Source organism: Bactrocera dorsalis, chromosome 2 (genome assembly GCF_023373825.1).
Source record: "Bactrocera dorsalis isolate Fly_Bdor chromosome 2, ASM2337382v1, whole genome shotgun sequence".
Taxonomy (NCBI): Eukaryota; Metazoa; Arthropoda; class Insecta; order Diptera; family Tephritidae; genus Bactrocera; species Bactrocera dorsalis.
In genome coordinates, this window is record NC_064304.1 from 32,350,118 (window position 1) to 32,372,807 (window position 22,690).

Below are 22,690 nucleotides of genomic sequence, written 5' to 3' on the forward strand. Positions count from 1 at the left end.
TGACTCAATAGTCTTTAAGTTGTCCAAAGTCCGCTGGATTGAATTGGGTTGGTTTGACATTCCACTTCTTCTTTAATGCAATGGCATATCCCTAAAATTATTTTACATTCTGAGAGATTTAAGCGCTTTGAGGTGAGGTATAATATGATAATGTATGGTAATCATTCTTTTGAGATGAGCATTTATGGTTAAGACGGAGATTTCGGATTTTCCCAGGTTCAAAGTAAGCTTTGTGTATCTGCTCATCTGCCCACGATCAAGTGCTTCCTTTTACTTTCCTATTAAGATATTATAATACGACCCTTGCCTGAATAAAAGCAAAATTGGACGAACCACTTAAATATTTAAACAAATTTAAAGTAGAATTCCCTTCATTCAAGTAGGTATGAAACAGATGTGTACGCTAATTTTTGGGCACGCAATTTGAAAAAGCGCTTATTTCTTTGACAAATGGCGAAAAAAGGAGAATGTTTACTACTTGCGGTCACACAAATTTACCCATAACCTTCATTTATTCTTGTACTTAGTTTAGGAAAATTTCACTATTAATTCTAAAAAAGTTGTGCCTGCCCATAACCTTGGTGCACACGTGCCAAATGCAGGTATCTGTATGTACATATGTAAGCGATCTATTGTTTTATGCGGTTTTTTCGGTAGCCCCTCATTAAGGTCAGATAAAGGGAACAAAGGAATTAGCGATCATAAGCATTTGAAATTTTAATTGATGCAGGGATTACCGCGAACCTTGAAGTGTATTTATGGAAAATAAAAATATGCTACTACAAGCCATTCAACCAGGAATTTCAGCAGGGAAATTTCGAATATAAAGGGCTTTCCGGGCTCAACATATAATAGACAGTAAACAGACGTTGAAGTAGATATTTACAAAGGTTTTGGAGTTTCCTCATACCTACGGACATACGCAGGAAGCAGTATTAAATTAGAGTTCGAGAGAAACAGTTGTTGATGTGAGAACATTTTTTAAAGTGATCGTAAATTATTTTTTTATTTTATATAAACTCAATTATTGCTCAATATTTACGCTTTAGTGTTAATAATAATTAATTAAAGTGGTTTCATCCTTAATAAAGTGGAATATATTAACAAAATATATATTGCAATGTAAGTATTGTGCACAATAAGTTTAAGAAGAGTGTTATACAAATATTTTCAAAAGATTTTGAGATGAACGTCAGCAAAAATACAAAATCTACAGAATATCGCTTCCAAACATCAGAAAAATAAATAATCTTATTAATATAAAAATAAAGATTTGTGTATTTTTTAAACTGAATTTAAATATTTAAAAATTTGTAAAGTGAAATCCGTGACACAAGTGAATAACCATATCTTATGATATTCTTTGATTTTGTCCTTGCCCACATTTTTTGTGACATTCACTTTTAGAAATGTGCTAAACTAACGGTAAAATAATGTTTACCTTTTCAGGCCACCTTTGATGATATTTCGCGATGACACCTTTGGATTCTTCACCTTATGCAAAACAATGTTTAGTTTGCGATTTTTTGACAAGTTACTCATTTTGAGTTTGCTTTTTAACTTAATTGCGGGTAATTAGTACTTTATTTTACTTACTATTTATTATTTTATATGATTATAAGCATACATTTTCTATCAGCTTTTGGAAAACCACAGATGTTCCAGTACTACCGTAGCACCAAGTACACAGATTCGCGGCGTGCTGGCAGGAAAATGTTCGAAAAAATCCCTAATGGCATGAATATCTTTGAGATGAAGCCACCTCCGCCAAAGCGTGAAACCAATCTTCCTAACCCCTATTATTATAATGTGTCTAAGAGCGCTAATACGCCGGTCACAGTAACGACCAGTAAACCACTGACTACACCACAATCAATTCCTTTTGTGGATTCTGACACTTACCGCTTATTTAGTAATATTAAAAATGAGATCGGCGTTACGGTGGCGCGGCCGGAGGGCTCTTTTTGTCGTCGTAGCTTTGATGGCAGAGCCGGTTACTGCGTTTTGGCTTATCAGTGCATACATGCCGTTAACAACTATCGTGTGCATCGCTCCAAATTAGATGTGTGTTCATATCGTCAAAGTATACCGATAATCTGTTGTCCGTTGTTTGTCAAGCATGTGGAGGCCAAAAGCCCCAGCGCAAGAAGTGAGTTTATACCAATACACATACATACATATATTCAACGATTTTATATTATCATTATAAATTCTTTATTGTTTGGTTTTAGAATGCGAGCAGTATAATGACATTATCGAAGGTGTGAAATTCGATTTGCCGCACAAGTTTTCTGGGAAAACCTGTGTACCAAGTTTGCCGTTGATTGTAGGCGGCGAGGTCACCAATGAAGCTGAATATCCGCATATGGTACTTCAATTCAAAATTCCTATAATAAACAGTTGTAATACATTCCTTAATTTTTTTCTTTCTAGGCCGCATTGGGTTGGTCTCAAGTAAGCGAGGATATAAGATGGGGTTGTGGTGGCACACTAATAAGCGAGTGGTATGTTCTCACTGCCGCACATTGTGCAACCTCAAACGCGTAAGTTATATCAATTATGTAATGTAAGAAGTTAAAAAACTGAAATACAACTTTTATTCCAGGAAGCCTCCTGATGTGGTCCGTCTAGGTGCATCTAATCTAAATGAAATCTCAACCGAAATACAAGATATTAAAGTGGCTGTTATTATATTGCATCCGAAATATAAATCATTCTCTCACTATCATGATATAGCGCTGATAAAATTGGAGAGTAGTGTGAAAATATCTTCGAAAGTGCATCCAGGTTGTCTTTGGCAATTGCCTCATATAAATATACCGACTATGATTGCTACTGGTTGGGGACGCACCGCATTTCGTGGCTCTCGTTCCGATAAGCTACAAAAGGTGGAGTTGAGCATGATTGACCAAAATGTGTGCAGAAGAATATATAATAAGGAACGTCGTTTGCCAAACGGTATTACGGATGAGCAGTTTTGTGTCGGTGATATGGCTGGAGGGAAGGATACATGTCAAGGTGATTCCGGTGGTCCTCTGCACGCTGAATTGCCGGAATTGAGATGTGTGAAGTTTATTGTTGGCGTTACATCGTTTGGCAAATTTTGCGCCAAACCCAATGCACCGGGTGTTTACACGAAAGTTTATCCATACTTGAAATGGATCGAAAGCATTGCATTTAAGGAAAACTAAATCCTGTTAAGAACTGGTTAAAGCTGACTTAGCACTTCAATTATTGCTTTATTTATTAAAAACATTTATTTAATTTTTAACATATACATATATGTACTTCTTGTCTGTGTGCAATAAAATTTGTTAATTTTAGTTTGAACTTGTTTTTATGTTTGCTGTAGCGGTTATCTCATCGCTTCTTAACTGGTATGGTTCTGGTTGATTGTCATTGTCAAGTCACCTAACGGGAGGCTCAGGGAATATGCTGTTTCATCGGGGTGAGACACATAGAGAGAGGAGTATTAAATAAGTGGAGACTCATTGGATATGTTAAAACGACTGCGGAAACTCCTTGCATAGGAGTACAATGTGTTCCTTAACTGAAAGCATGCAGGCCTCACTATGCAGGAGCTCAACGATAGATAGTTAAAATCATAGGATGGTAGACAGCCGAAAATTCCATGCCATCGCCTGTGATGTTAAGATCTAGTTTGTACTCCTTCGTCCAGTTCGATTATGTGGTCACTGTTAATTTAGTGGAAGAGGGTGTTAGGCTCCTTGCAGATAAGAATCATACATGATGGTCATCCTTGGGGATTTAAACTTACTTAGATCCAAAACTATAGAGTGTCGGTACGCAAACTACCTTTTATAATGTCCTCGGCTTTCATTTAATTTTAATATTTAAAAGAAAAGTCTGTCAACATGGCATCCTTCATTTAATCTTTAATACGACTTCACATACAGTATACCACAACTGGCAACATTGCGCAAATTAATGTGAAGTTATTTAAGTTCCACACATTTAGTGAACGGCTGCCGGTTTCGTACTTGTTGATTTTTCATCATTTCGCTTTAAAAATAGTTACATGCTTTCAATTTATGATAAATACCATCTTTAAAGTGTTAACAACTACAGAAAGTGAATGAAGTTTTTAAATTAACAGCTTTAAAGTGAATAACTGTTTCATTTTCTTTGTCACAAGTCGTCCTTTAAAGTCATTAGAATAAGTTTTCCTAATATAAGAATTTAATATTCGATGAAACAAGTGAATGGTAAGCGCTACCGACGCATTTAAAGCATCAACACATTCATTATAAAGATCTTCATCGAATTCGACAAATTATCAGGGAGGAGTCTGCGAATTTCATCACAATCCACAACAACGTATAAGGTTGATAAAGGGATTTTCAAAGGCTGGTGCTGTATATACCTTAGGTCCAGCTATAAATTTCCAAGATGATTCAAAATCACTGCGATAATAGTGGTAGTAGCAACACCACTGCAAGCCCGATTAAGATTACAACTCTATCAGATACTACGATAAATATGAGGTGTCCATATTGTTTTTTTACTACAAAAGGAAAACTAACAATTTACTTTGTTTTAGGACTAAGGAGCAACGGGAGATTGTGGAAGATAATAAGTATATAACATTGGAATTTCACTCACAAGAATTGCAACAGTTTTTAACCCAATCTCGAGTGCATAATGGTTATGGCATTACAACCAACCAAATTGACATTTTCACTTCGGAAGCAAATTCGGGATATGAGCAGTTGAGTGAATTGGAAAATATGAAACCTTTGCCATTAACACCAGAAAACTATCCTAATAGTGTTATAACCAAGTAAGCAGCAAATTACTATTTATGTAATCTACTATGAATTAACTTTAGATATTGCCCACTTTCGCTTTTTTAGAAAATTAATCAATTTAAATTTTTATATCAAGAAAAGAGTTTAGACATTATTGTTCAAAAATGCTTACCCTAACATAATTCAGTATTTTGACTAAGAACTGGTTTGAAATTTGTTTACTAAATAATTGTAGATAACTTAGATATTTCTAAAATTGGTGACTCTGGTATGTACTTTGACAGCTGACTTGTGGATTGTAACTGAAATGTATGGCTGCCAAAGTTACGAATTCCAGAAATGTTCAATTTATAAATAAATTAACAAAGATTAAAGAAATTAAACAAAAACTGCTTCAATTTCATATTTTTAAAATCTAATTTATTATTTAAAATTGTTTCTATGACTGAAAATGAGATTTTCGATATTAATGAGTCTGTTCATTCGATTTTTAGAAACAGTTGGTTACACTGCTATTGCGCAGATTCGGTTTTCTTTAATAATTGTTATTTACACTGTTGTATATGTATGTTTTCATCCTTAATTTGAAGTTGTGTGTTCACATTGAAGAAGTAACTATATTTAAACTGGTAATATTTATTCGCTATGTCGTGGCATGTGATCAGGTAAATAGACAGAAATTTTACCAAATAAATTTGGTAGTGGACCAATTACATGGAGGTAAAATCAAAAGTTGAACTCAAATGTTCTTGAGCAGCTGCTCAACAACCCAACGTACAATAGAAAAAACAATAGTTATATGTGAAGAAAGTATGTAGCAGGTATGCAACTATATAAATAAGTGCTGAGTTACAAGAATATAAAATAAATCAGGTAGTTTGATTACGTCAACTATTGGTATTTATAGCGTTCTTACTCCTTCCAGCGAATATTCTTGTAGTTCAAATCAAACTAACAAGGACACAACTATGACGGATATCGTTCAAGTTTCCGATGCATCCAATCCTCCAGATGAGCTCAACAAAGAGGAGGATATTATGTGAGTATTAGTTAGCGAAAACATATATGTATTTGATATGACCTTGAACAAGTAAAATATTCTTGCAGACCAAGTGACGAGCCTTATCAATATCTACAAGAACTGAATGTAAGTAAAATAATACCAAATAATTTTGGTAATTTATAAAAAAAAAATCATTTCTTTACAGTCGGATAATCTCATGCAGTTCAGCCAGGTAAGCAAAGTCTCTTATACTTCAAGTAGTTTACTTTAAAGAGAAACGTAGCGTGAGATCACTTTGCACGAATATGAGCAAAAAACTGGTGACCGCCGACAGTACCTAGACAATAAAAAAAGTGAGGCATTGAAAATATTTTTAGGAAACATACTTACATCTTGAATAAGGGAAATATTTATTTCCAGCATCCCGAGTGGTTCAATTTTATATTTTGTTACTAATACCAGCAGCGAAAATGCGTCCACCGACTGCTTGAAACGCAAATCTGCATGTGTCAGATTGATGCGTTGTAGAATCAAGCCAGTTTCTTGCACCTGGAATAGAAATGATTTACATAACATTGTTAACAACTTCTTTATTAATTTTAATTCCACCTTTACTACGTTATTATCGCTTATTTGTGCCAGCAACATCACTTCGATTACAGATATCGCCAGAAAGGCGGCATTAGTTAAAGCTTGAAACACATCATAGGGTTCGTTGTTTACCAAAGTTTCAGCAACAGCTAAATATTGCCTAAAACACCCTACGGTGATGCCGCACAAATTACAAAGCAGAGAACAAATTACCGGCGCCGAAAGTAATTGCAAGTACTTTGTCGTTTGCCTACAAATAATGTCGTATTTCTGCGCAAGCAAGTCCATACGATCAGCCAAGTCGCAAAAGAGCTGCATACGATAATATGGCTTGTGCAAACTCATCTGCAGTGGAGTTTGCATGCAATTGACCTCATTGACAATTTCACATAGACGTTCATTTAATGTTTCCACAAGAACTTTGCCAATAACCAATGCGCTAAAGAAGAGATTGGGATACATTTGTGCGAGCACCAATGGTAAGACTGTATATAAAGTCCACAATAAGTGTTTATCGGGCTCGTTACGTATTTGTTGTAACAGAAATGTCACCTCATAAATGACGGGTATTAATAAGGCTTTAAGGATAACCAATCTCACCGATACAATCACCGTTCGCGCGCTGACTTCGAAGAATCTTAATGTCTCAAAAAGTGAGACATTGTTAAAAAAGCGCACAAATGTACTTGACAGTATGAACGCTGTCAAATAGTTGATAATGACTGACGTAATATTCATGTAACTGTACAGGTTAGTAACATTTTCCAAATCGAATTCGTCGTTCTGCCAATCGTTCAGCATACTTTGACCATAAGACACTGTGAAAGCGCTTGCAATTGCCAATGCATACATTGCTATTATATAAGAATTGTAAAAGTGACCTTTGCGTATTGATATGCCATGCGCTGAGAAACCGAACAACATCAAACTGGCAAATATAATGGCAACACATATTTTGACTAATTTTAAGTGCTGCATACTTAATTATACGCGAGTTTTTGTTGTTAATTTACAATTTTTCTGATCCTTTTAATATTTCAGAACTTCTAGTCGCGATTCTTTTCCAATTATGGTTTTGGTTTATTTGCTTTCCAAGCGCGCACTTCAGCAGTATAAACTCCAATTTGTTTGAACGTATAGAAAATAAAAGTAAAGAGTTGTTAATTGCCTTTTAATTGTTTGTTGTTATCACAAATCATATCTAGCAGTTTCCCCTTAATACTTTATTACAAAATGTGTTTGTCATGCGCTTTTACTCGTTTCACGTATAATGTACATAAAATCAAACATTTTCACACCGTTACAGGATAGTAACTCTGAAAATATTTCAATGAACATAAATTCACATGCAGTTTGGATGTCACGCTGTTGAAAAGTTTAACAAATTTAGTGGCACAAACTGCCAATAAGCCATAATACCGTTCATAATTAAAAAAGGTTTCCATATAACAACATAATTTTGATCGCTCAGTTTATATGGCAGCTATGTATGTACATACATACTTATATGCAATAGTGGTATGATCTGACCAAAATTTGTTGAGATATTGTGCCGTAGTCTTCGACAATAACCCATCCTAAGTTCATTAAAGGTGGTCAAATAAAAAAGTTTTTCACACAGTGTGATGGTCCGATCTTAATAATTTGTACGGAGAGTTTATGGTTCCGTTGAACAATAATCCTTATAAAATTTCGTGAAGATATCTCTTCCAATAAAAATGTTTTCCAATACAAGAACTTTCTTTTGATCGTTCAGTTTGTATGATAGCTATATTCTATAGCGGTCCGATATTGGTGGTTCCGAGCTACGTATAAGCAGAGAACGTGTGCAAAATTTCTGATTGATACTCGTATGACAAAAGCAGAGGGACAAGTTCGCGTATAAACAGACAGATAAATAGAATATGGAATTTAAGAAAATAAGACATTTGAAGTAAATTTCGTAAGTATGTATGAATGTATGTATATTTAAAACCCTGTCGGGAATCTTACTAGCGAAAGACAGTTGCAGTTCTCTTCTGAATGCATTGAATAAGTACTTCTAATGTGACAGCTTAAAATGGCCGATTTTTAGGAATTTCGGTCTTCTCTGCCAATGAAACTTAAAAAAAAATCTCAATAGTAAGAGATCGGTGTAATGACCTATGGTCCAAAAAATTGAAAATTGACGAAGTGGCGACGTTAACTTTGACCGAAGTGTGAAAAAAATCTTATCTCTTGGCATTGAGGGTTTTATAACTGTTGAAGAATAGGCTGTTATGGGGTTAAATTAAATATTGGCGCTATCAAAACCTTCCTGAAATATATATAATCTCTGTGAGATGTAGAGAACTATTTTAGTAAATTACGAAGGATCAGATATTATTCTTTCCACCAGTCGTAAAATTTCTCACAGGGGTGCTGAAAGAACTATCGTGTATTTCACCAGAAGCTACAAGCATTTTCACAAGCTTATCTGTCTTCATCGCATTAACGCCATTACGGTGACGTATCCCGTGACGTTTTCACTACATACACCCACACACACGCTCTACATTGAGCAACGATGAGTAGTAACACCACTACATGCAAAATTGCGTATAAATTATAACAAAACTATAATACAAAGGGAGAGCAGCCAAGAGAGAAGCAATAAATTTGTTTACAAACAAACTGAAATTGTGAATGAAATTTAAAATTTGCTTTGTCAGTCGTGTTGTGTGTGTGAGTGCATGCACTGAGGACCTGAGTTGTTATTCTTCAGGGAGTCAAACTGCCAGTTAGTTGTTAGTCAACTGCAGACCAAGCAAGTGTAAGAAAATGAAGTTACTACACTTGTGCCGACGATACGAGCTATATGTAAATAAACAAGTGCAAATAAACAAATAACTTTCGCATTAACTCGCAAAATATTTATAACAATAATTATCTTTCTATTCCGCAGCAATCGGCCATACAGGAGTTAATCCTGAAACAGCAATTGGATGCGAAGCCGGTGAGTTTACGAAAATATTTTTAACAAAAAATATTAATTTTACAATATATGTACTTAAATATTAAATTTTTTATAAACACACAGAATTTGGACATCTTACCTACATTCGAGGAGCACGATATTGGCGGCTACAAATTTAACGTGCAAATTGGTAGTAACACTCAAGCCAAGAAGAGTTGGATGTACTCGCCCAATCGCAAGAAGCTCTACATACGTATGAATGAGATCCTTTCATTGGAGGCTGTATACGTGCCTAAGCTGCCGCTGCAACAGCTGCGCGTACGTGTGCTCATGAGCTTTAAGAATGAAGTGAGTGAGCCAGTGGTGCGCTGTCAAAATCATCTCAGCAAGGATACCGGTATGTTGACACTGTTAATTAGAGGAATGTCTTTCACTTATACATACTTTATACTTTCCACCACCTTTCAGAGTCACATCAGAAGCGCCGCCACAGCTTGCTGCGCTGTGAAAATCCTACGGCTGAGTATTGCGGTACAGCTGATGGTAAAAGCATTAATGATCGTTACTCGATCTTAATACCGCTGGGTCTCAGCGCCATGCCAAAGAATGACAGTTCCATTTCGCAAACGATCGCCATCAAGTTCACTTGTCAGAATTCCTGCATTGGACGCCGAGAGACAAGCATACTATTTCTACTAGAGGGCATGAGGTGAGTAAGGTGCACTGTGACCTCTGCGGTAACAAGAAGTTTATCAATACTTGTAAAAAAACGAAAAAAAAATCGCTTTCCACTTATCAAGTTGCGAACATGTTACTGCATGAACCATATACCTATATGTATATATGTGTGTATGTACATATGTGTATGTGTGTTGTGAAAGTCCTATATTATAAGGTGTACTGATTCATTCTCTATTTACGTTTAGTGGTGAAATACTCTCACAACGTGTGCTGGATGTCAAGATTTGTAGCTGCCCCAAGCGAGATTTCGAAACCGATGAGCGCAACAGCACAGTGCCATCCAAGCGTAAATCGAGCGGAGGTTTGTTAATTGCATTACATTAATTATATGTATGTATATAATTTTAATAGGAGAAAACTTTGAGTTTTTTACAACGAAACTATAATACCCTTTACAAAAAAGAATAGTTTCGATACAAGAACTTGATTTGGATATTCAGTTTGTGTTGCAGCTTTACGATATAGTGGTCCGATTTGAGCAGTATGTTCGGAGATTATACCGTTCTTGCGGACAATAGCCCATTGCAAAATTCGTGCAGCTATCAAATAAACAAGTAACAACAATAAACAACAAACAGATTTCGATCGTTCCGTTTGCATGGTCCGTATTAGCACTTCCGACAAATGAGCAGCTTCTTGGGGTGAAAAAGATGTGTGCAACATTTCAGATCGCTTCTCAAAAATTGAGGGGCTAGTTAGTTAGAAGGACGGACAGACAGACTGTCGAAGGTAGCTAAATCGTCTCAGATCGTAATGCTGCTTATTTATATGTATATATCTTATGGAGTCTCCGATGTTTTCCTCTGGGTGTTACAAAATTTGTGGCAAACTTCCCTAACGGTCCCTATTCAGGCTATACAAATAAATAAACATTGTCTTTGTTGTTATTGCAGAAATGCCAAGTCGCACGACTAAACTTATGAAAAGTGCCACAGACAGCAGCAAACATCCAAAAGCCTTAAAAGATGAGGACACAAGCAGTGATTTGGAGAACAGTGATAGCGGCATTAGTATTGCGCGCGATGTAGACATGCAACCAACGCCAAGCGGTGGCTATCGCTTTGTCATTGAAGGCGATAAGGAAATGATGCAGAAAGTTATCGAATACGTAAGTCAAGTGGCTGCGCTGAAGATTCTCGACGCACCGCAACAGGCTAAGCATTATAATAAAATGTATCGACAGCTAAGTCGATATAGAGGTTAGTCGAAACTTAGCAACCTTTAATATGTTTATTACTGACCATATTTCTTCTCTTCTTCTTTACAGAAAGATTGCAGAGAAAATAATTGTGACCTTAATTTGTTGCGTAAAAATGCCTTTACTATATAAATAGTTAGTTATAAGTAAATTGAGGTTATGTTTACGTCTAGAATTGTACTTAGTTTGTACGGTTTCGTTGTAAGATTTTGTTGCGTCCATGTGTTTTTCATGTACCCAACTAGTAGCGAGTATGCATTTATTTCTCTGCGAAACATTTGGCACTACGCGTCTACACGTTATTACTATTATTATTTTTGTTTTTTTGTTAACTGTATGTAATTTTGGTCTTTCGGAAATATTTCAATTCCAGCTTTGAAATGTTCTGTTTAAGCGCTTTAATATGTGCAAGTTTTAAGTGATACTTTTTTTTGTTGTCAAAATACATATTAGTCTTTAATTTTTAAGTATTTCCCATACTCATAATTCATATATTTTAATGCGAATTAAACTTTAACTGTGAATGATCAATTATTTTTTTAAACAATAATAAACAAAAATATATGAGTTGCCACTCATCCAAAAATTATTTTTCATAATAATATTTGTCGATTTATATTTTTAGTCAAATGTAATTTCAAAACTATGCTTTTGACTGAGACAAAGTGGGAAATCTAACCAATTAAGGAATTTTGTTCAAATAAAGCCCATTATCGCTAAAAAAATGTTAATACCATTTTAGCCCAATTTGGTTTCTCATTCAAAACATATGTTTGGCTTATATGCATACATATATCGTCACCTAAAATGCAAAACAACATAACAACAAAAAATCGAAATTGAATTTTTTATTGCTTATGATTCACTTCATCATATTACATACACATACATACATATGTAGCATACAATTTTCAGCTTCCGCTGTCAGATATAACCAATATACTATAACCATTTTGTAACCAAAACTCAAATGTTGTTTCAATATTAATGTATGCTACCCAATATATAACCACTTTATAACCAAAACTCAAATTAGTTGCATTTCAGTGGTTTCTATTATAACGTTTTGCCTTTGCCAGTAAACTTATATAAAGTGATATTACGTTATTTTGCATTTTAGATAGTATATATAACCTAACTGTGCAGCATAACAACAACTTTATTACTAGAGTTAGGTTTGCTTTAGAGGTTATATCTACTTGCGAGTTAAGAAATGCGTTTTTTCTGAATTTTTTTTTGAAGAGGGTTTTATTTAAAAAAAATATTGAACATTTACTGAATTTATTATACTTTAATAATTGGCAATACATATTAAAAGATTTCGGATTCCCTTGACACCGCAGCCAATCTTCAGCAGTGTTTCTGAAAACAGATGTCCAGCGGTGGGAGAGATTTTTCTGCTTAAAATAAACTCAAATCCAAAAACTAAAAAATTGTACTATTGCTATACTCGTACATGAATACAGGTAATGTCCAAAGCACTAGTCAAATTTCAATTTTTAACATAAAATAAAATGTTTTTTGTGGAAAAATGAGCACTTCAGTGGCTTAAAAAATCGCAATCATTATAAACAATCGTATTCAATCAACTTTTAATTGAAAAATATATCTAGAGTATGAAAATTTCAAGTCGATTGCACTAGTCGCTTTGGAGAAATTTTCTTCATCGTCTCTGAAAAAAACGTTAAGAGAGAAATGCGTTAAAAGTTTTGGCAGCCGATTGCACTTAGGTAGTTAAAAGACTTGCAAATGCGCTCTTATCTCAGCAAATATTTGTGGAATCAACTTAAAATTTTCGTAGAATATTCTTAAATATGCAAAAAACTTAATTTTTCGGAACTCACAAGTGAATATATTTAAGAATATTAGTTCAAACTACTGCCTTAATTACTTGTGTCATAGAAAGCGGTGATGGTTTCTTTTATAAGTTTCTTCCTTTAGCCACAAGTTATTGAAATCTGTATTATGTATGGTTATGTGCTGTGGCAATTGTTTTTAATTTAGGTTATAATTTTATGAATTTTATGTGCCTTTTATGTTATTTACTAAATGTTTAAAAAGTAAACAACTTAAGTAAACAATTATTTTTACTAATCAATGCATTGAATTAATTTGTTTGGATTGCAATTCTATATATACTCGTAATACACTTTTCAGACATATCTAAAACTTACCGATCCCAATAAGTTTAGATCGCCGGGTTAATTCCAGTAACGTAGAACCGGCTGTCGTGAGAATTTAATCAAACCACCAACCATTGCAGACGAAGAGCTCGATTTCTATAGCTGCTTAAACTCCTACTTATCCCGAAACGATCCTGATATATCAAACATTTGTCAGTGTCTAATGAGTCTCTGCATGAATCTAACCATCTCTTTGCATGGCCAGCAAACCCTACTCATCTAACACCCCTCTCCCTATAGTTCGACTACGTTGTAACAGCACGTTTCGTGGACTTACCGTTAGATGACTTCGATAACAATCAACACGAAACTTACCACACATGCGTGAAATAGGTAACCGTTATAACCGTAGCAACACTTTTACGACATTTCAGCGATTATTTAGTCTAAAATTAGAAAGCTAAAGTGTTGAAAGCCAACTTTTTATTGGTTTTATACTTTTTAAATAGCAGATTTAGGAATATAGACCAAATAGCCGTAGATATAGCCAATCAGTCTTTTAATATACGTTAGGTTTGGGAGCTGGTACACAAGGCGGAGACTACGGTGTTGTCAAAAACGAATAAAGGCGGATAAAGACGCCTCCAAATACCAGCAGAGCGTTTTCTCCCGTTATACCGAAGGAACGACTTCCGGACTGCATTGAAATTGACGTCCGTCAAACTTTTGGCTTCACCGGTTTTGCTTATTGGACCACTTAACTTACAAATAACTGGAGCAAAATGAGACTTACAGAGTGCAAATAGTTTGGTAGATCTCTTGCGTAATACTCTGCACCAGGAGATTCTCGCAGCCGTGAAGGTGCTGGTGCCAGTATTGCGTCGAGATATCTTTGAAGACATGCCTCGTTCTGGACGTGAAATGTTGCTTGAAAATCGTCAGGCAAGTGTGAGAGAGATGGTAAGAGGGTTCGAAGTCTCTTGCGAGTCGCTTCGAATGATTTTGGTGGATTTTTTGGATATGAAACGCGTTCTTGCGCAACTCAACCCGATAAAGCTCAATTTTTTTCAAAAAGAGTACCGTAGAAAGGTCTCTTCGGACATGCGTATCGTGAGAGTTCCGACCTCACATTAATGGAGAGCATGAGTTTGACATGCAAACAAGTCAGCAATCAGCGTGAGAACATACGTCGAAAACATACGAAATTCATGAATTTGACACGATGATAATGCACCTTCGGATCGAGCCACGATTATGACTGAATTTGAAGCACAATGAAAACCATTGATCAACCACTGTATTCACCATATTTGGGTCCTCGTGATATTTTCTTGTTCTTCTTCTTCTTCTTTACTGGCGTGAACACCACTTACGCGATTATAGCCGAGTTACCAACAGCACACCAGTCGTTTCTTCTTTTCCCTACGTGGCGCCAATTGGATATTCCAAGCGAAGCCAGGTCCTTCTCCACCTCGTATGTCTGATACAGCTCATCGTTCCATCGAATGCGATATTCGCCGTGGCCAACTCGCAAAGGACCATAAATCTTTAGCAGAACCTTTCTCTCGAAAACTCGCAATGTCGACTCATCAGTTGTTGTCATCGTCCATGCCTCTGCACCATATAGCAAGACGGGAATAATGAGTGACTTATAGTTTGGCTTTCGTTCGTCAAAAGAGGACTTTACTTCTGAATTGTCTATTTAATCCGAAGAAGCACCTGTTGGCAAGAGTAATCCGGCGTTGGACTTCGAGGCTGACATTGTTGGTGGTTTTTATACTGGTTCCTAAATAGACGAAATTATCTATAAATGCGCTGATCAACGCAATGATTTGATCCGCTGTGCTTTTGAGCGCCGTGGAGTAAGGTTGTCGTCAGCAGGTACCCACGTAAAACACACCGGACGTTGTCAACAGTGACGTGAGAGCCATGTCGCGAGTGCGACGACTGTTTGTTTGAGGAGAGGAGATATTTCGTCTTGCCCTCGTTCACTGCCAGACCCACTTGCTTTGCTTCCTTGCCTAGTCTGGAGAAAGCAGAATTAACGTCGCGGGTGTTGAGGCTCATGATATCAGTATCTTTCCATAGATTTGCTGCATGGTGAATATCTGGTCGGTTGTTGATTTGCCAGGTCTAAAGCCACACTGATAAGATCCAATCAGTTTGTTGACACAATACGCTCGATTGAACCTTATACGCTATGTTGAGAAGGCTTATCCCACGGTAGTTGGCCCTTTTTATGGATTGGGCAGAGCACACTTAGATTCCAATCGTTGGGCATGCTTTCGTCCGACCATATTTTACAAAGAAGCTGATGCATGCTCCTTATCAGTTCTTCGCCGCCGTGTTTGAATAGCTCGGCCGGCAATCCGTCGGCCCCTGCCGCTTTGTTGTTCTTCAGGCGGGCAATTGTTATTCGAACTTCTTCATGATCGGGCAATGGAACGTCTGCTCCATTGTCATCGATTGAGGAATCGGGTTCGCCTTCTCCTGGCGTTGTACGTTCACTGCCATTCAGCAGGCTGGAGAAGCATTCCCTCTGGGCACCGGTGACTAGATCACCTTTGGGGGTTCTACAAAAGTAATTTTGCCGTTACGTCGAACCCGTTTTCAGTCGATCGAAGAGATTTTTAATTCGCTGAAGGAGGTGATGCTGCTTTAACAATAATCGCTTTCGAAGTTGGTTATAGTATGTTTAAACAATTTCTCGGTAAACTGTCTAGCCTTTGTATATCAACATTTATTATTAGGCTTAGTATCCACCCATATACATACTCGTAGCATATTTCTTCTATCACTTTTTCTTGCATAAATGTAAATATGTATTGTAGGCAGCTCAGGTTCGGTTGCCACATGTGTGCAGCAGAGAAGCCATTGAACTTTCCATGCAATTGAAATCGCAAAGACTTGTGATTTTCAAAAGTTCATTACTGTCACGGCTAGACTGCTAGAAGCAACAACATATGGATTACTAAGTTCTAGACGAGTATAAGAAACCACAAGAATGTCATCTGCAGCATTCAATTTGTTTGTTGCAGCAAATGGCTTTTGCATGCTAATTTCATGTTGCGCATGCGTGCTGTTGCACGCGTTGCAACATATGTCGGAAAAATGTTATGAATACAGACATACAAACATACATGATATATGTCGAATGCGCATAGAACGCAAGTAATGATAATGGCACAGATGCTGACCTGCAATTTTTAGCGCAAAATCTGTTTTGCCACATGTGACGTTGGCACATGCAGCCGCAAGCATTGGCGGGCCATTGACCTATCCTAATGTTGGATGCATTGTGACGACGGGCAAAAGTATCTGTATGTATAAACATTTGCTTGAATATTTGTGGTGTAGTATTTTTGAAGAAAGTGGTGCGCTTTGAAAGCAAAACAATTTTTTTTTTGAAGCGCACAGTTTCTATATATTTTTACGTGGAAAACACAGCACTTCAGAAAAAAAGCTCAAATCACAGGTTAAAACACTAAAATCGCTTTTAGGCATGCGCGCCCGCAGCAGACATGAATAATAACAGTACATGCACAAAACGAAAAAAAAACGTTCGAAAATTCATTTCCAATCGCACACATTATTATTTGTGGCAAACGCACAAATATGGCCACAAGCCAAAAGTGAGTAAGTCACAAGCTTGGCTTGTGCGATCACTGCGCTTTCAAATCAATACCTACCGCTTTGACGCATTGGTACACATCCATACACACATAGGCGCGTATGTATGGCCAGTTGACAACTGCTGCCCCCGGCCTATTGAGGCGGAAGACCTGTTGTCGTTCGCAGCGCTGTTGCCATTTAAGTTTTAAAGCCTTTTACGGCGCTTCGAAGCTCTTTGGGCATGAGTTGTGCGTGTTGGCGCGTGAGCGGCATAAATACAATTTGTATGTATCTGTTGTAAATACAAAAAAAATGCCCGAAAAGAAACAACAATTTTATTATTGAATCGTGTAAACAATGCACAACAATCAGCCGTGAGTTATTTTGCCTTCGAAACGTGGTTTTCGCTCTTACACCAACTCTCTTCCGTAGTCATAAAAACTCTCGAATAAAGTTGTTGCCATTAGCTGCGTAATCGTCTATTGACTTGTCTATTGAGACGCACCTGCGCAATGCGTACGATCGATGGTCGTGAAGTACTTGTTTGCTTTTTCATTTAACTTTGCCTTTTATGCCCATTTTGTGGCAATTATGACGTCCAAATGTCTTTATCATTAAGCCTTTAAGTGCTGCGCTATCTGATTATGCTGAGACCAAGTGCGCTCTGCGTCGGAGCTTTTTTCTTTTTTTACGTAAGTGTATTTATACATATGTGTTAAGATATGGATGTACATTGACCAGACACTATCGCTTAAGTTGAGTCGAAAATTAAAAACATAAAATAAAAACTCTAGATTAACATCAGATAATGAGCTGGATTTATTTACTAGGAGATACAAGATCCCGAAGGTACCATTGCCGCGGAAGAGGCACGTCCTAGATAGGAAGCTTTCATGGAAGCTTAAACTGGACTGGACTGGATAGATCAAAGAAACTAGTTATCTAGCTCTACAACATCATTGTCTAGCTCCGCATGTTCTACGGCCTATAAGTGGTGCAGAGCCCTAGAAAATATATAAGCATCGCTGGAAGGTGTACGGCGGCGAAAACTGATATCAGTTAGCGTTCAAACAACGGCGCCCATCAGCATGAGTGGTGCCCTAAGATCCACACCAACAACGGGGCATAATGCTATTCTGGATATAGTGCCCATACACTTCGCCGGAAGGGGTATGACCGCAAAATTTGCTATCATACTCAGAGAACTTGGGTTTCTTAATGAAAATGTGTCTGAACATTCGGCAATTATCACACTGTTTAAATTCATATCGGATGCTTTAGATCTTGGTTTCGCCAAAACAAACTCCGGCGGCTCTCATCCCAGCCACTTAGCTCCGCTATAAATAGAATGAGAACGTATCAGTGCTCCACTCTTCTCATGTGTTCTACTACTAGATAGTTAGGCTAGCATCGGTTCTTACGTTGTCGCAATACGATTATATGAAATCTAAATCCCTTTAGTAAATCTAACATCTTCCTAGTCGTGAGGGTCCTAACAGACCGGATGTCAGCAGTAGAAGGTATATAGAACAAAATTAGTTGGAAATATCTCAATACTTTCTTCTTGATTTTACCACGTTTGCCAGATGAAGGCTTAAAAACTTAGAGCTCATATTTTTGATAACCAATCGAGCTAGTGGGATTAAAAATTAAACGCATATGCAAATTTGTACAGAAGTTCTAATTTTATGGCGTTACAAAGGACTACATATAGTCGTCCAAGTGCAATCCCTGAGTCAGCTATTCAACCTAACCTAATACCAGATACTGTTTTCTACATATAAAAATGTAAACAGGTCAGTAAACAGACTTTAATATTGAAAACAGAGCTTCCCAAAATCTGTCATCCATTTGACTGTGTCCATTTCGCATTCCCTACTTTTTTTTTTAAAGAAAAGAGAGGACATGCTTTGGGATTTATTTTCTTAAGATTCTTCTTCTTCTTTACTGGCGTAGACACCGCTTACGCTATTATAGCCGAGTCAACAACAGCGCGCCAATCGTTTCTTCTCTTCGCTACGTGGCGCCAATTGGATATTCCAAGCGAGGCCAGGTCCTTCTCCACTTGGTCCTTCCAACGGAGTGGAGGTCTTCCTCTTCCTCTGCTTCCCGCGGCGGGTACTGCGTCGAATACTTTCAGAGCTGGAGTGTTTTCGTCCATCCGGACAACATGACCTAGCCAGCGTAGCCGCTGTCTTTTAATTCGCTGAACTATGTCGATGTCGTCGTATATCTCGTACAGCTCATCGTTCCATCGGATGCGGTATTCGCCGTGGCCAACGCGCAAAGGACCATAAATCTTCCGCAGAACTTTTCTCTCGAAAACTCGCAACGTCGACTCATCGGTTGTTGTCATCGTCCAAGCCTCTGCACCATATAGCAGGACGGGAATTATGAGCGACTTATAGAGTTTGGTTTTTGTTCGTCGAGAGAGGACTTTACTTTTCAATTGCCTACTCAGTCCGAAGTAGCACCTGTTGGCAAGAGTAATCCTGCGTTGGATTTCTAGGCTGACATTGTTGGTGGTGTTAATGCTGGTTCCTAAATAGACGAAATTATCTACAACTTCAAAGTTATGACTGTCAACAGTGACGTGAGTGCCAAGTCGCGAGTGCGACGACTGTTTGTTTGATGACAGGAGATATTTCGTCTTGCCCTCGTTCACTGCCAGACCCGTTTGCGTTGCTTCCTTGTTCAGTCTGGAGAAAGCAGAACTAACGGCGCGGGTGTTGAGACCGATGATATCAATATCATCGGCATACGCCAGCAGCTGTACACTCTTATAAAAGATTGTACCTGCTCGGTTTAGTTCTGCTGCTCTAATGATTTTCTCCAGCAGCAGATTGAAATAGTCGCACGATAGGGAGTCGCCTTGTCTGAAACCTCGTTTGGTATCGAACGGCTCGGAGAGGTCCTTCCCGATCCTGACGGAGCTTTTGGTCCCGCTCAACGTCAGTTTACACAGCCGTATTAGTTTTGCGGGGATACCAAATTCAGACATTGCGGCATAAAGGCAGCTCCTTTTCGTGCTATCGAAAGCAGCTTTGAAATCGACGAATAGGTGGTGAGTGTCGATTCTCCTTTCACGGGTCTTTTCCAAGATTTGGCGCATGGTGAATATCTGGTCGGTTGTTGATTTTCCAGGTCTGAAGCCACACTGATAAGGTCCAATCAGTTTGTTGACGGTGGGCTTTAATCTTTCACACAATACGCTCGATAGAACCTTGTACGCGATGTTGAGGAGGCTAATCCCACGGTAGTTGGCGCAGATTGTGGGGTCTCCTTTTTTATGGATTGGGCATAGCACACTTAAATTCCAATCGTTGGGCATGCTCTCATCCGACCATATTTTGCAAAGAAGCTGATGCATGCTCCTTATCAGTCCTTCGCCGCCGTGTTTGAATAGCTCGGCCGGCAATCCGTCGGCCCCTGCCGCTTTGTTGTTCTTCAGGCGGGCAACTGCTATTCGAACTTCGTCATGGTCGGGCAATGGAACGTCTGCTCCATCGTCATCGATTGGGGAATCGGGTTCGCCTTCTCCTGGTGCTATGTGTTCACTGCCATTCAGCATGCTGGAGAAGTGTTCCCTCCATAATCTAAGTATGCTCTGGGCATCGGTGGCTAGATCACCTTTGGGGGTTCTACAGGAGTATGCTCCGGTCTTGAAACCTTCTGTAAGTCGCCGCATTTTTTCGTAGAATTTTCGAGCATTACCCCTGTCGGCCAGCTTATCAAGCTGTTCGTACTCACGCATTTCGGCCTCTTTCTTCTTCTGTCTGCAAATGCGTCTCGCTTCCCTCTTCAACTCTCGGTATCTATCCCATCCCGCACGTGTTGTGGTCGATCGTAACGTTGCGAGGTAGGCAGCCTGTTTTCTCTCCGCTGCGACACGGCACTCCTCATCGTACCAGCTGTTCTTTTGCACTTTCCGAAAACCAATGGTTTCGGTTGCAGCTGTACGTAAGGAGTTTGAAATGCCGTCCCACAGTTCCCTTATACCGAGTTTTTGACGAGTGCTCTCAGAGAGCAGGAGTGCAAGCCGAGTGGAAAATCGTTCGGCTGTCTGTTGTGATTGCAGCTTCTCGACGTCGAACCTTCCTTGTGTTTGTTGGCGTGCATTTTTTGCTGCACAGAGGCGGGTGCGAATCTTGGCTGCAACAAGATAGTGGTCCGAGTCGATGTTAGGACCTCGGAGCGCACGCACATCTAAAACACTGGAGACGTGTCTTCCGTCTATCACAACATGATCGATCTGGTTGGTGGTTTTTCGATCAGGAGACAGCCAGGTAGCTTGATGTATCTTCTTATGCTGGAATCTAGTACTACAGATAACCATATTTCGGGCCCCGGCGAAGTCGATCAGCCTCAACCCATTTGGGGATGTTTCCTCGTGGAGGCTGAATTTACCGACCGTAGTGCCAAAGATACCTTCTTTGCCCACCCTGGCGTTGAAGTCGCCAAGCACGATTTTGACATCGTGGCGGGGGCATCTCTCATAAGTGCGCTCCAAGCACTCATAAAAAGCATCTTTGGTCACATCGTCCTTCTCTTCCGTCGGGGTGTGGGCGCAAATCAGCGATATGTTGAAGAACCTCGCTTTGATGCGGATTGTGGCTAGACGTTCATTCTCCGGAGTGAATGATAGTACTCGGCGACGGAGTCTCTCTCCCACCACGAATCCAACACCAAACTTGCGCTCCTTTATATGGCCACTGTAGTAAATGTCACAAGGACCTACTCGTCTCTGTCCTTGTCCCGTCCATCGCATTTCTTGGACGGCGGTGATGTCAGCCTTTAGCTTTACGAGGACATCTACCAGCTGGGCAGCGGCACCTTCCCAATTAAGGGACCGGACATTCCAGGTGCATGCCCTCAAATCATAGTCCTTATTTCGTTTGCCATGGTCGTCATCAAAAGGGGGGTCTCTCATCCGAGGCTGTGTTTGCTTTTTCATTGGGGGTGTTTTTTTACGTGGCGGGTCCCAAACCCAGCGCACAACCCTAAGTAGGGGATATTTCGCCTTCTCACTTTAGCTCGCCTTCAAACGGATGTTCTTAGGCTACCCAGAGGATACTTGGTCAAAGACCGGAAGTCGTGAGCTGCTTGAGTCATATGTAAAAGAATCGTTTCTGGCCACTCCCAAGTGAATGGCGATCAGAGAACTTTCCTCACTTGCGTGAACTTCTACACATGACTCCATCCTCCTTCATAAGATTATCTCTTTCAAATATTGGCCGCAGTCACGTCTCAGATGATCCATCCGTTGAGTAAAAATGTCGATGACTCTTCGAGCATTTCAACTGGAAACTGGCGAATGACACGAGTCATGTTTTGCTCCAAGACCTGAATCGAAGTGGGATTGTCCGCATAGACTTTAAACTTTATATATCCCAACAGGAAAAAGTATAACGGTGTGATATCACACGATCTTGGTGGCCAATCGACCGGACCAAAACATGAAATTATCTGCTCACCGACTCTTTCTCTCAAAAAATCTATTGATTGATGTGATGTATAGGAAGTGGCGCTGTTTTGTTGAAACCAAATGTCGCTGAGATCACGAGTTTCAATTTTAAGCACCAAAAAGTCGGTTATCTTGGCGCGATAACGGTCTTCATTTACGGTTACTTTCTCAATAGCATTATTTTGGAAGAAATATGAACCGATCATTCCACCGGGCCACAAACCACACCAAACCATAATTTTTTCTCGATGAAA

At 38.7% G+C, this 22,690-nt stretch overlaps 3 protein-coding genes and 1 long non-coding RNA gene across 5 annotated transcripts; 2 read left to right on the forward strand and 2 right to left on the reverse strand.

The window, feature by feature from the left end:
- The first annotated feature begins 473 nt into the window (after positions 1–473).
- Positions 474–3,323, forward strand: LOC105231826 (serine protease snake). Its single transcript, XM_011213300.4, has 6 exons — positions 474–1,122; positions 1,450–1,571; positions 1,640–2,149; positions 2,232–2,368; positions 2,434–2,543; positions 2,606–3,323. Coding segments are annotated over exons 1-6 (1,467 nt in total). The 5' UTR covers positions 474–1,120; the 3' UTR covers positions 3,192–3,323.
- On the reverse strand, positions 3,220–3,951 carry LOC125776595 (uncharacterized). The gene is made up of 2 exons (XR_007421849.1): positions 3,817–3,951; positions 3,220–3,759 (listed from the first exon to the last, which is right to left on the reverse strand). It is a non-coding gene; the product is annotated as an uncharacterized LOC125776595 (long non-coding RNA).
- Positions 3,952–3,976: 25 nt separating this feature from the next.
- LOC105231827 (cellular tumor antigen p53) lies at positions 3,977–13,344 on the forward strand. Its single transcript, XM_011213301.4, has 12 exons — positions 3,977–4,226; positions 4,302–4,505; positions 4,562–4,801; positions 5,695–5,808; positions 5,877–5,916; positions 5,978–6,004; positions 9,287–9,337; positions 9,422–9,695; positions 9,767–10,007; positions 10,225–10,340; positions 10,933–11,238; positions 11,307–13,344. The coding sequence occupies exons 2-12, from the start codon at positions 4,411–4,413 to the stop codon at positions 11,324–11,326; spliced, it is 1,524 nt and encodes a 507-aa protein (XP_011211603.2). The 5' UTR covers positions 3,977–4,226; positions 4,302–4,410; the 3' UTR covers positions 11,327–13,344.
- On the reverse strand, positions 5,889–7,341 carry LOC109579940 (putative gustatory receptor 94a). 2 transcript variants are annotated; one of them, XM_019992316.3, is made up of 3 exons: positions 6,382–7,341; positions 6,163–6,321; positions 5,896–6,109 (listed from the first exon to the last, which is right to left on the reverse strand). In XM_019992316.3, exons 1-3 carry the CDS (start codon positions 7,339–7,341, stop codon positions 6,035–6,037), a joined length of 1,194 nt encoding a protein of 397 aa, XP_019847875.2. In that variant the 3' UTR covers positions 5,896–6,034. The 2 variants fall into 2 exon arrangements, with proteins under 2 accessions (XP_019847873.2, XP_019847875.2); XM_019992314.3 differs by having other exon boundaries at positions 5,889–6,109; positions 6,163–7,341.
- Positions 13,345–22,690: the final 9,346 nt, after the last annotated feature.